General features: G+C 44.9%; 1 protein-coding gene across 2 annotated transcripts in view; it reads left to right on the top strand.

The window, feature by feature from the left end:
* LOC123762618 (DNA-directed RNA polymerase II subunit RPB3) overlaps nucleotides 1-10,095 on the top strand; it is a 32,480-nt gene extending 22,385 nt beyond the window's left edge. For both annotated transcript variants that reach the window (XM_069332406.1, XM_045749230.2), the window contains exon 6: nucleotides 3,986-10,095. In XM_069332406.1, the coding sequence (XP_069188507.1) occupies nucleotides 3,986-4,167 (182 nt within the window). In that variant the 3' untranslated portion in view covers nucleotides 4,168-10,095. The remainder of the gene's footprint in view (nucleotides 1-3,985) is intronic.
* The last annotated feature ends 2,154 nt before the right edge of the window (nucleotides 10,096-12,249 follow it).

Here is a 12,249-nt window from a genome sequence, read left to right as displayed (position 1 = left end):
ACTTTCAGCACCTTAACCCTTGTGTTGCTCAGGGCTAATTAGCATTGGTCACCCACAGGCACATACAAAAAAAAAATCTAAACCTGTTAATTTGTATTCTCTGATTATGGGAAAAATAAAAAAAAATCGTAAGTGGCATATATTGCCAGCTATAGGGCGGGGAAGTCTGGCAAAAAAACAGGTGCTGACTCAGCGTGCGTCCCAGACGGTCTGTTGCTCCCAGCTGTTGGGCAGGAGTGGCCACAAAAAGATAATTACCTAATTATTTCAATGTCTCTGATTGATTTTTTGTAGTTTTTTTGCTGTAATATTATTCAATAGTGTGTAGTGTGATACATTTATATAATAAAATGAGTGAATCATCGCTGTACTCAAAAATATGATGTGCATATTGTTGATTCAATTATGTTCATCAGTGAACAAATACTTTATCGGTTATTACACTATATACACAGGTATATAGTGCTCCTGCTCTTCTGCGGGATGCTGGCGTAATTCACTTTCAGGTGCAGGAGGATGTTGAGGTGCTTGGGGCTGTTCCTGGGTCTGGCGCCTTGGTCTCGGCTGCTCATGCATCGTCTGCGCTTTTGAAGCTGTTTGTGCCGATCCGGCGGGATAATCTGTCGCGTTTTTTTGCTGCGCGTCTCGCATGGAGACGGGTGGTGCTCCCGTCTTCCTTGGAATCCGCTTGGGCCCTGGCTCTTGGGTAGTCTTTGCTCTTTTGTCCTTTGGTGTTTGTGGCATCTGCGGTTGAGTTGTATTTGCAGGCGGCTTCTTCCATCTGCCGTCCGATGTCCGACTTGTTGGTTCTCTGGGGGTCCCAAGTGGGTTCTTCCTGGAGGGGTCGTGCCTGGGCTCGCAGGGTAGCCCACAAGGGCCAGTTTCAAAGCTGGTGCCACTTTTGGAACCGTTTGTGTCTGGTCGGTGCGGTGCTCGCTCTGTGCTCGGCGATGAGGGGGAGTGGCCTCCTCCTTCGAGGGGGTTTGGGGCTGGCAGGGCAGCCTTCTTCTGCGCTATGTCAGATCATCTTGGAGTGGGTGCGTTTGGGCGTGGTCGAAACGACCACGTCTCTCAGGTAGGTTTCCCACCTGTTTCCAGTTCCGAAATGGGACTGTGCAAACCTGCGGCTCATTCTGGACTTGTCCCCGTCTGACCCCCTGGTTTCTTGCCCCCACCTTTCATTGACTGCTCTGCCCCAGGTCCTTCTTCTGTTGGAGCCAGGCGCTTGGATGGTGTCCCTGGACCTCATGGATGCTTCTTGGCACATCCCGATTCATCCATGGGTTTAGGGACTGGCTCGGTTTTGTTGTGGGGCGTCAGAGGTACCACTTTCGTTGTCTCCCATTCGGGTTGAACCTGGCACTTCGCGTGTTCACATGCCTTACCCGGGTCATGGTGGCCCATCTTTGTCTGTTAGGTGTTCGGGTGTTGGCTTACCTTGACGACTGACTGGTTTGGGCTCCCAGTCAGTCTGTCTCTCTGCTCGCCAGGCCTCTTGGGGCTCATCGAGGAGCTTTCGGCTCTCCTCCAGCGGACGAGTTTTTTCTGCTCATTTAGTCCTGGTGGTAGGTTTGTTCGTTAGCGGTAGTCTTTCTTTTCTGGTGATGTTTGGGTCTGCTGTTTTCTAGAGGGTCCTTGGGTTGTTGATGCTTGGTTGTTCGGGCTGAGGCTACATCGTGTGTTGCATTTGGTTGTGGCTTTTCGCTGTTCTCTGCGCATCCTGTTCTGAGGTTCTGGTCTTCCAGGTCGTGTGCAGTCCTTTGGTTAGGCCTGTTGTCTTGTTTTTGAGTTCGGGCGTTTGGCATCCACCTCCTGGGTCCGTCCCTCTTTTCCTGATCTTTGGTAGGTAGCTCCGGGAAGCCAACGGGGCTTCCCCCAGAAAACCAGCATTGAATGTAATGAAACGTCAATATATGGGCGAGTCCTGGAGGCTCCTTGGCAACTCTGCGGTTTTTGCATTTTTGATATCCAGCCTTAAAACTGGGGTGTGGATCGCCGGCGCGGGGGTTACCTGGTTGATGGGGTTCTGGGAGTTGTTCTACTCCCCAAGCCCGGCCCGAGGCCAGACTTGACTTGTGAGAGTTTGGTCCACCAGGCGGTTGCTTGGAGCGGCCCGCAGGCCCACATACCCACCACAGCCCGGTTGGTCCGGCACTCTTTGAAGGAAACAATCTAGTTTCCTCTTGAAGATGTCCACGGTGCAAGGGGAGCCTCGTAGCCTGGTGGGGAGCCTCGTAGCCTGGTGGATAGCGCGCAGGATTCGTAATTCTGTGGCGCGGGTTCGATTCCCGCACGAGGCAGAAACAAATGGGCAAAGTTTCTTTCACCCTGAATGCCCCTGTTACCTAGCAGTAAATAGGTACCTGGGAGTTAGTCAGCTGTCACGGGCTGCTTCCTGGGGTGTGTGTGTGTGTGGTGTGGAAAAAAAAAAAAAAAAGAAAAAAAAAAGTAGTTAGTAAACAGTTGATTGACAGTTGAGAGGCGGGCCGAAAGAGCAAGCTCAACCCCCGTAAAAACACAACTAGTAAACACGGTTGTTCCTGTAATATTTCTGATGCTCGCTGGTAGAACGTTGAACAACCGTGGACCTCTGATGTTCATACAATGTTCTCTGATTGTGCCCATGGCACCTCTGCTCTTCACTGGTTCTATTCTGCATTTTCTCCATGTCGTTCACTCCAGTATGTTGTTATTTTACTGTGCAGATTTGGGACCTGTCCCTCCAGTATTTTCCATGTGTATATTATTTGGTATCTCTCTCGTCTCCTTTCTAGTGAGTACATTTGGAGAGCTTTGAGACGATCCCAATAATTTAGGTGCTTTATCTCGTCTATGCGTGCCGTATATGTTCTCTGTATTCCCTCAATTTCGGCAATCTCTCCTGCTCTGAAGGGGGAAGTGTAATTCTGAGCAGTACTCAAGACGGGACAACACAAGTGATTTGAAGAGTACAACCATTGTGATGGGATCTCTGGACTTGAAGGTTCTCGTAATCCATCCTATCATTTTTCTGGCTGACGCAATACTTGCTTGGTTATGCTCCCTAAATGTTAGTTCGTCGGACATCATTATTCCCAAATCCTTGACATGCTGTTTTCCTACTATGGGCAGATTCGATTCTGTTTTGTACCTTGTATTATGTTTAAGATCCTCATTTTTGCCGTATCTGAGTACCTGGAATTTATCACCGTTAAACATCATGTTATTTTCTGTTGCCCAATTGAAAACTTTGTTAATATCTGTTTGTAGTTTATCAATGTCTTCAGCAGAGGTAATTTTCATGCTGATTTTTGTATCATCTGCAAAGGATGACACAAAGCTGTGACTTGTGTTTTTGTCTATATCTGATACGAGAATAAGGAACAGCAGTGGTGCAAGGACTGTAGGGTCTAGGGCTTTCCCTTCCTCCTTACCCCTTCCCCTCCCGGGGAGGGGGGAGCTGCGAAGACATGCGGCGCGGCTCGTATGACATCATGCTCGTTTGCTCGTTTTCATTTAGGGAGTTCTGTCCAGCCGTTTGTCTATTTTTAACCAGAATAGAGGTTTGTTTTGAGGCACTTACCTCTGGGGGCCTTACCCGGTCGATGACAGACATAAAATGCTTTAAATCACGTGCGTTTCTATACGCCATTGCTCCTCGTACCTCTCTGAGGGGGCCAGGTTCTGAATTGTGGTCCCTGGTAGGCCTAGAACTCCACCCACATCGACTGATGCCAAATTCTAAAGAGATACATATCAGCCTGGATAGCTCTGGGGAGCCTCCAGGTCTCACCCTGAAAATGGTGTTTCATTACATTCAATGCTGGTTTTTTAATCTTTAGCATTCATACTGTAATACAGCTGAAGCTACATTTTGATCTTTCTGGGAATGAAACCAGTTTTATATCGGTGCCAAGGAAAAAGTGGACCAGCAAACTTGAAAATATTTTACAATGTAGTCCAAAAGTCCCTATTCCTTATACATAAACTGATTAATTTCTTACAGCCCAGGCAGAGTTTGATCCAACAGCTAAACCCAACAAGTACTATTACAATATTGAGAGTGCAGGAGCTCTTAAGCCAGAGAATATTGTAATGATGGGGATTGCAGCTCTTAAGAAGAAACTCTCAGATTTGCAGAACCAGTTAAGTATGGAGGCTCAGTCAGATGCATTGGCTATCAATTAAAAAGTTCATTCACATCCAATACCTTATCAATTTTATTTGTCAGTATTCATTCATTCATTCATATTATTTTAAGTAATTTTAGAACACATCAGGATTAGTATTTTTTGGTTAGGTGTCTTTACAAATAAGATGTAAGTTTATTTTACCAGCTTGTGAAACAAATCAGGTCACAAACACTGAACAATTTAGGAAGATTGATAATAAGAAGCATTTGTATCAAATATTACATGTTTTCTGTGATTAAGTGGCTATATTTCTGAAAGGGCCCCCTTGTGGCATTCTGTAGCTAACATCTCCAATGTGTGTAATGTCTAAAAGTTGCCATCAGTTGTGCAGTTCTCTGGCATACTAGAGACCCTGTGCTAGAGCCTGGTATCCTCACAGAGGTGCAGGGAGCAGTGACATGTGTGTTTTTATATGCCACCACCAGGGAAGGCACGCAAAGTTGCCAAGACAAAACAGTAGTCTTGTTGTTTAGTTTCCACCATTGGCTACTTTTTATATCTGCAGACTCACAATAGCCAAAGAACTCTCTAAACTAGATAGACAAATGGCCAAAATCATTAAAATACTCGTTTACCCCACCCCCACCCTCGTTTTGGGGTGGGGGTGGGCAGTCTGTGGTTCCTAGGCCACACAGTAGTCAGTTCTCCTCTGATATGTTGGGCTGCCACAGTCACTCTGGCCCCAGTGTTGTTTTCTTGGAGATCTTTTGCCCTGGTGGCGGTTCTTTATGCTTTTAGTGTGAGTGCACCAGGAGTTTTGTTCACTAGGAGCTTCATGTGCTCATGGTTCTCTTCTCTGTGCACTCCCTAGTTCTTCCCTTGCATTGCCAGGGACCTCTTCCCAGAAGTGTTCGGGGACATTCCTTTGAAGATCTGCCTTGCTTGTGGTAGTTTTCAATTTGGGGTGAGTCTGTGGTTTTCACCCTTCATCTTTCCCCTGGTTTTGAACATCTTTGGCTGGTGGAGCATCACTGGTTATTTGCAGCTGCATTACAGTGCACTGAGGTGGATTCTTCTAACCGAGTGGTCCAGGTTAAGCTGATTTACTAGAGAGCACCGGTGTCATGTCCTAGTGCCTGAGCTTCCCACTTAGCTCCAGCTTTCAGGCCATGGAAATTCCCTAACCTGTCCTCGCACAAAGAATGTTCCTTTTCACTTGTATATGTTACATAAAGTAAAAAATTGTGGTACTAGAAAATGGAAGTAGCATTCTTGAGTGACGTACTGTCCCATTTTCTGTTTTGTGTCCTCTGGTAGGTTAGGAGAAGACACTTTAAATTTACCATTTTCTTGACGTTAGGAAACCTTAAGAGGACAGGCTGAATCCCCAGCAGGTTCAGCAGTTCACATGGGTTTACCCATTGACCCTGCCCTCGCTGTTTCCGAGGTTATGGGTGTATACAGTATTATGTCCCACCGGGCCGTGTTTATTAACCCTTCCTCCACCTGCTGCCAACCTGAGTCCTGCAGGGCGTGTTCCCATTGTGCAAGTCATCTTCCAGCCCTCCTGATAACTTTTGGGTTTGCCACTCGGTAACTGATCTTTGTCTTCATTTCTCTAGGTTACTCTAGATACATTTACATTTCAGTTACATTTCTCTAGGTCCAGATTGTATGCCCAATTGGATGCCCCAGAGCTACCACAGTTTACCTATTCCTTTCGTGCCCTGGGAGGGTCCAACGTATTGGCCGACGGTCTATCCTGTTCTGTCCCATCTCCACAGAGTGGACCATCGATGCTGTTGCCTTCCTATGGCTGTGCAGGGTGTTTGGTCGCCCAGACGTGGACCTCTTCATGTCAGCATCTTCCTCTTCTGTAGCCCTATTCCCTGACTGCAAGGCTCTTGCAGTGGAAGCCTTTCAGCAAGACTGGGCAAGTTCAGGGTTTCTGTACCTCTTTTTTCCAGTCCAGCTGTTGCTCCAGGCCCTGGAAAGTTTGAAGTCCTTCTGGGGGGCGTGTGCTCCGTCTGGTTCCTTGGTGGCTGACCCACCCCTGGTTTGTAGCACTGGTTCCGCAGTGCTCGAATCCGGCCATCTTTCCGCAGCTCCACATCTTACAGAAGGTCGAGCAGCCGCTCCTCACTGAGCCGACCTCCGCTCTTCGTGTTTGGTCCTCCTGACATGTGGGTATTTCAGAGGAGCGGTCTTCCTCAGGATTGGGCCGAGGGCCTGCTTGATGCTGTCATACATTCCTCTTACATTGCCTGTATCCGCTGCAGTTTGTATTTGGGAGCAGAGCTGGAGCCAATAGTTATTGGCACATTGCCTGGCGCTCTGCTGCACTTTGCAGCGGACGGCCCGAAGGATCTGTAAGTTGCGCCGACTTGGGCAGGCTTTGTAGGCTGCCAAGACGTTTCTCTTCTCTTCGATGACAGGTGTCATCTCTTCCGAGTGAGTCTCGAACCAGTCTGCCGACCTGCTGGTCTTCTTTCCAAAGGTGGAAATGGCAGCGTTGAACACAGCGTCTCTGAAGTGCTCTCATCTTTTACAGGCAGTGACCCCGGCTGGGCCAGGGAGAGCTTCCTCGAGCACGCATGCAAAATCTTCCACCTTGTCCTGGTTGCGGGTCTTGGTGGTGTCGATGCGAGGTCTGCCCGCCTTTTTCGAGTGATGAATCTTCTTTGGTTGCATCTTGACCCTGCTACATACCAGGGAGTGGTCGGTGTCACAGACAGCACTCTGGTAGCTACGCGTAATCTTGACGCTGGGTAGGCTTGCACGCCTGGTAAGAATCGGGTCAAGCTGGTGCCAGTGCTTGGATCTGGGGTGTCTCCAAGATACTCGGTGTTAAGGCTTTGTGCTGAAGAATGTCTTCTTCGAAGACATGTCTTTCTATACATGTCTGCATGTATAGAAAGTAGCCAAATGTGGTTTTTGTCTCTGACTTTCTGGATGCCTTCCCTGGTGGTGGCGGCATATAAAAACACAAATGACACTGCTCGCTGTGCCTCTGTGAGGAGACCAGGTTCTGGCTCTGGGTCTCCAGTGGGCCCGAGAACTGCACATCTGACGGCAACTTTTTGACATTGCACACATCGGCGATGTTTGCTACAGGGAGCCACCGGGTCTCGCCCAGAAATTGGCTTTAAATTATATTCAATTCTTTTTTTTTGTATTGGTAGTAAAATACTGCGATGAACTTGTACAATAAATATAACTCTTTTTTTTTTATAAGGCAATTAGGTTAATGGAATTTTGCTATAATTTACAGTATTGTACCGGTTTGGTGCCTTCGTTTGATAATTACTTACTTACAGTATTGTAACTTAAATTTGGGAATGGCTTTGATTCCAGTAAATATTATGCTAAATTCCAATTTACAGAACTTGTATTATCCACATAATAACAGAGAATAATCAAGCAATACTTGGTCTGTTATTTGTCATTGCCTGCATTTCACACTTACCTTGATAGCATTTTATTGCAATTTTAAGTAAAATTTTTATTTTAAATTTAAATACAGGTACTGTACATTTTTTTTTTAATTCTACATTGTGTAAGACTATTGCATATTGGGGAAGATTTTTCCCATGGGAATGTGCCTTCAATTTTGTAATTAAAGTACTGTAGAGTAAATATGAATATAGATTGTATAGGGCTTGTTTTATAGAGTAATTTTCATGAATGTATCTTAATTTATATATCAAGGGCCCCCCCTGTTATTTAAAACTATTTGTTCTGCTTTTGTTCTGGGTAATATAATTTTTGAGGTCTTTGTGAACTGTCATTGGCTCACAACTGAGGGTCCAAAGCTTGATTTCCAAGGTAGAACAGAAACTGGTGGGCATGTTTCCTTGAACCTGATGCCTCGGTTCACTTGCCAATAAATTGGGACCTATAAATTAGGCAATTATTGTGGGTTGCATCCTGGGGAAGGTCAGAAGTTGCCCCTACATGAACCTTAAAACCACTGCACTGCGCAACGCGCCTGTAGGAGCTTGACGGGTGGTACGCAATACGCCTGTAGGAGCTTGACGGGTGGTGCGCAAAGCGCCTCAGGGATCTTATAGGTATAGCGTATAATTCACAACTCCCTCGGCTGCATGGGGTTCACATCAGCTTCCTCAGGGCTCTTGTAAACAGACCCTATTTAAAAAAAAAAATCATGGGCAACATTCCCAGGTGTGAAAACCTCAGTACTGAGTGAGCAACCAAGGCTGGCGCACGCAGCATGAGCTAACAGCTCTGCTGTTCAGCTTGTGACAACAGCATCGCCTAATAATGTAAAAAATATATGTAACTGGTATTATTTAGCCATGATAGTATTACAGAAGAGCCTGAGTGTGATAATGACTGTGTACAATGTTCAAATATCAGTGAATCAATGCTGTTCAAATGATCACAGCACCACAGCATTTTTTGTCCATCTAGGAATCTTCAAAAGACTTGTGTTCCTTTACAAAATAAATTTGTGGTCAAATATTCATTTACAGGATTTAGTGACCAGGATTGTGGTGATAATTAGCGCTGTGCATAGTATTGTGGGAGGAGAAATTTTGGTGAAGAGGGAGGGAATCTAAGTAGCATCACTGTGTGGCAACCACTCTTGTTTGGCTCACCATACTAGCTTAGAAGTTTGCTATGGTGAACACCAATGTAGATACTTATATATAACGTGTGTATATACCGTAGTGTAATAACAGCAACAGGAGTATGTTGGGAGGAGACATTTTGGTGAAGGTGGTAGCGCCGTACTCGTAGTGTCGTCTGCTGTGTGACTTGTCATATAGTGCATGGTGGCCACTGTGCTGTTTGGACACACAATACCAGCTTAGTTGTATAGTTATGGTGAATAAAACACTTAGATACTTATACATAACGTGTGTAAATAGTGTAATAAAAACAATAACAGTATGGTGGGAGGAGGAATGTTGGCGAGTAAGGTATTGGGGGAGGGAAGGAGGGCTGGCTGGGTGTGGCAGCTCACTCATTATTTGGGGGGTTCACCATACCAACCTAATGGTTTGTTATGGTGAACACTTATGTAGATGGGTATATACAATATATATAGTGTAATAACAGCAAAAACACTGATTGATCGTAGAATATAATATACAGTATATGTCACATATGAGCCCCATAATTTTGAGCATAGCGATGTTCCACACTGAACTATATAAATTCCACAAATTACACACTTGTTTTTTCTGTAATATTATTCAAAAGAAGAAACAAATGAGAAATATCAAAATTATTGAGATACATTATATTTACGGCAACTGCCGCCCCACGGGGTCGCAGGGCCGACTGACCCCAGTGCTCCATCGTTCAGTGCCCATAATTTGCTCAACTTCCCAGCTTCATCGCAGCTAATGTATGTTACATACAATATTTTTGTTTAGTTTCCTGTGATCAGAGACTGCATTTTAACAATAAAGAAAAGAAGAACATTTTTTGGAAAGAATTTATTTCCTGCGCACCAGGGGGTTGCCATATTTGGAGGCAGAGCAGTTCAGTGGTTAATAAGTCAAGTACAGGCTTCCTGTTCCACAAAATGGGAAGCCTTACCAGTGGTTGTAGAAATTGTATATCTGGAAATGAGAATCATTAATGAATTGAAATACCATTTCTTTGGGCATACTTCATGTGGCATGAAAACTAAATATTACTTTTAAAATTACTGGTCACTACAGTAGTAATAAATTTTGTGACCTCTATATGAATTACAACATTAAAAAGCTTTAAGTTGTGATACAGTACTTATACTAATTTGCTATAATTTAAATGGATGAGTACTTATCAAGTACATTAACTTTGTCATTTGTAGTTAATTATGTTTTATAAGGAGTTTGACACTACCTGATTATCATGAAAATTAATACTTTTTATTGGTAAACCTGTATCCATGCAGTGTTTGGTTATCACTCATATTTTGTTAAATTACTTAATTGTTCTTTTTTAAATAAATTCATAATCATGTAAAGTATATTTTTCCTATTCCTTTAGTAGTACTGTATACTGTTACCGGCCTGCTTGAGCCAGTAATCGGGTTCTTTCTGTTTAATGTGCCTTATAGCCTCCTCTTCTGTGATCCCACCCCAAGTCAATGGTAAGTTCTCAAGAATGTGAGTAAGTAGTAATTGTGCAAGGAATAAAGGGGGGGGGGGTTAAACAAAGACGCAATAACACCTTCACCCCCAATATATTATCTATCGAAGTATAACTACATTTATGTACAGAGTGTTGCTTTCACCCAGGACACTCAATATATCTGCAGTGTTCTTCAAATCCCAGTGAGTCCACTATCTTTAAGTATAAGTTGTCCATGCTCAATAGTAATCACTAGCGAGTTCACCTTCCTCAACATGGGCCATTCCACACAGTAATATCACTGTCCAAATATATACCCCCCCCCCCCCCCACATCTGCTCTCCAGAAAAACACTGGCAGATTTTAAGCAACATGCTGACAGGGGTCACAAAATCACTTCCAAGGGTCTCTAACACCCTGGCAGAAGTCTCTAGTAACACGCTAGCAGTACTTCTCGGCAGACGGCCAGTACCGTACTGTCATCTAGTAACTCCTCCAAGTCCCAGGTACGTTGGTCCACATGACACTGCCTAAGTACAGCAGCCAACACACTGCTTACCGACAGTGGCCACTTGTCCTCGCAGGAAACGGGTCAGGAGTTCAGGACTGCCCAGGGTGAACTGATTTCCACACGGCAATAGACTGTACGTCACCTCTGTGAACTGATCCCTCCACAGTCCAGACATTTAACGACGGTCTAGTACAGAGCATTCAGATGTTTGCTGACCCTTTAGGTCGGCCCCCTGCACCATCCAATAGTTGGAACGATATGAAAGGTAATAAACACCATGCCTATTACAATGACCCCAAACTGCTGACTTTGAAACGCACTGCCAGACGAGTTGGGCTTGCATATAGGGAAACACGTACGCCAGCAATGCTCAAGCTCTTTCAGAAAGCCCTAGCCAAGGCGAGGGAGCGCATGACAGAGCTCAGGCAAGATAACTGGGAAACTTTTGTTAACAGTCTCAACTCTCACACCCCCCTCAGCCAGGCATGGAAGGATATTAAAAGAATTAAAGGCGATAAGATCGGCCAAGTAGCACACCCTCACCCTCTACACAGAGCAAACGAGTTAGTCGATGCTTGGGCAACCACCTCTAGCTTCAATAATCTTCCCCCAGACATACAGTTCAGATTAAATGCTGGTTACGGAGATCGAGAAAGGCTCGTTGACTTCATGCTCCACAAGGAAGATGAATGCAACGTGCCATTTACTGAGTTTGAATTACTCGCGGCCCTAAACAAAGGCAAAGCCACATCCCCCGGTGAAGATGGTATCACTTATGACATATTGCGTCTGCTCCCTTTAGTACCAGGGAATCCCCTGCTTGAGCTGTATAATATGAGCTATGTTACTGGGGAGCTTCCTAACTCTTGAACCAACAGTATAATCATTCCAATTCCTAAGCCAAATCAAGAGAATGCTTTCCGCCCAATTTCCCTTACTAGCTGCATTTGCAAAACATTCGAGAGAATGGTCCTAAACCGTCTCCTCCATAGAATAAGAACCATGCTATCCCCCCCAGATATATGGCTTCATGCATGGAAGGAGTGTGTATCATTGCATCACCACCTTTCTTACCCTGCACACTGAAAAGTCATACACCACCTTCCTAGATCTTAAGTCTGCCTTTGATATTGCAAATAGACATGTTATCTTGAGTGAGCTTGCAAGAATGAATATCGGTGGTCGGCTTCTTTGTTGGATCAGGGGTTACTTATCCAACAGAAAGTCATCTGTATTTTTCCAGGGGCATAGGAGTGTAACAAGAGACTTTGAACTAGGTACCCCGCAGGGTGGTGTCCTCAGTCCTACCTTATTTAATATCTTAATAAACACGCTGTTAAACTCTATACCGAGCAAACCCAACGTCCACATCATTAGCTATGCTGATGATATAATGATACACACTACTGGGTATACTAACACGCAGAACACTCTTAACTGTATTAGACTCATGTCAGGACCTAGGTTTAATTATCTCAGCAGAGAAAACAAAGATACTAAATCGGTGCCCACCCAGGCAGGGAGGAGCTGTTCGCA

This window comes from Procambarus clarkii, chromosome 27 (genome assembly GCF_040958095.1).
Source record: "Procambarus clarkii isolate CNS0578487 chromosome 27, FALCON_Pclarkii_2.0, whole genome shotgun sequence".
NCBI lineage: Eukaryota > Metazoa > Arthropoda > Malacostraca > Decapoda > Cambaridae > Procambarus > Procambarus clarkii.
This window is presented reverse-complemented; position numbering and strand designations above follow the sequence as displayed.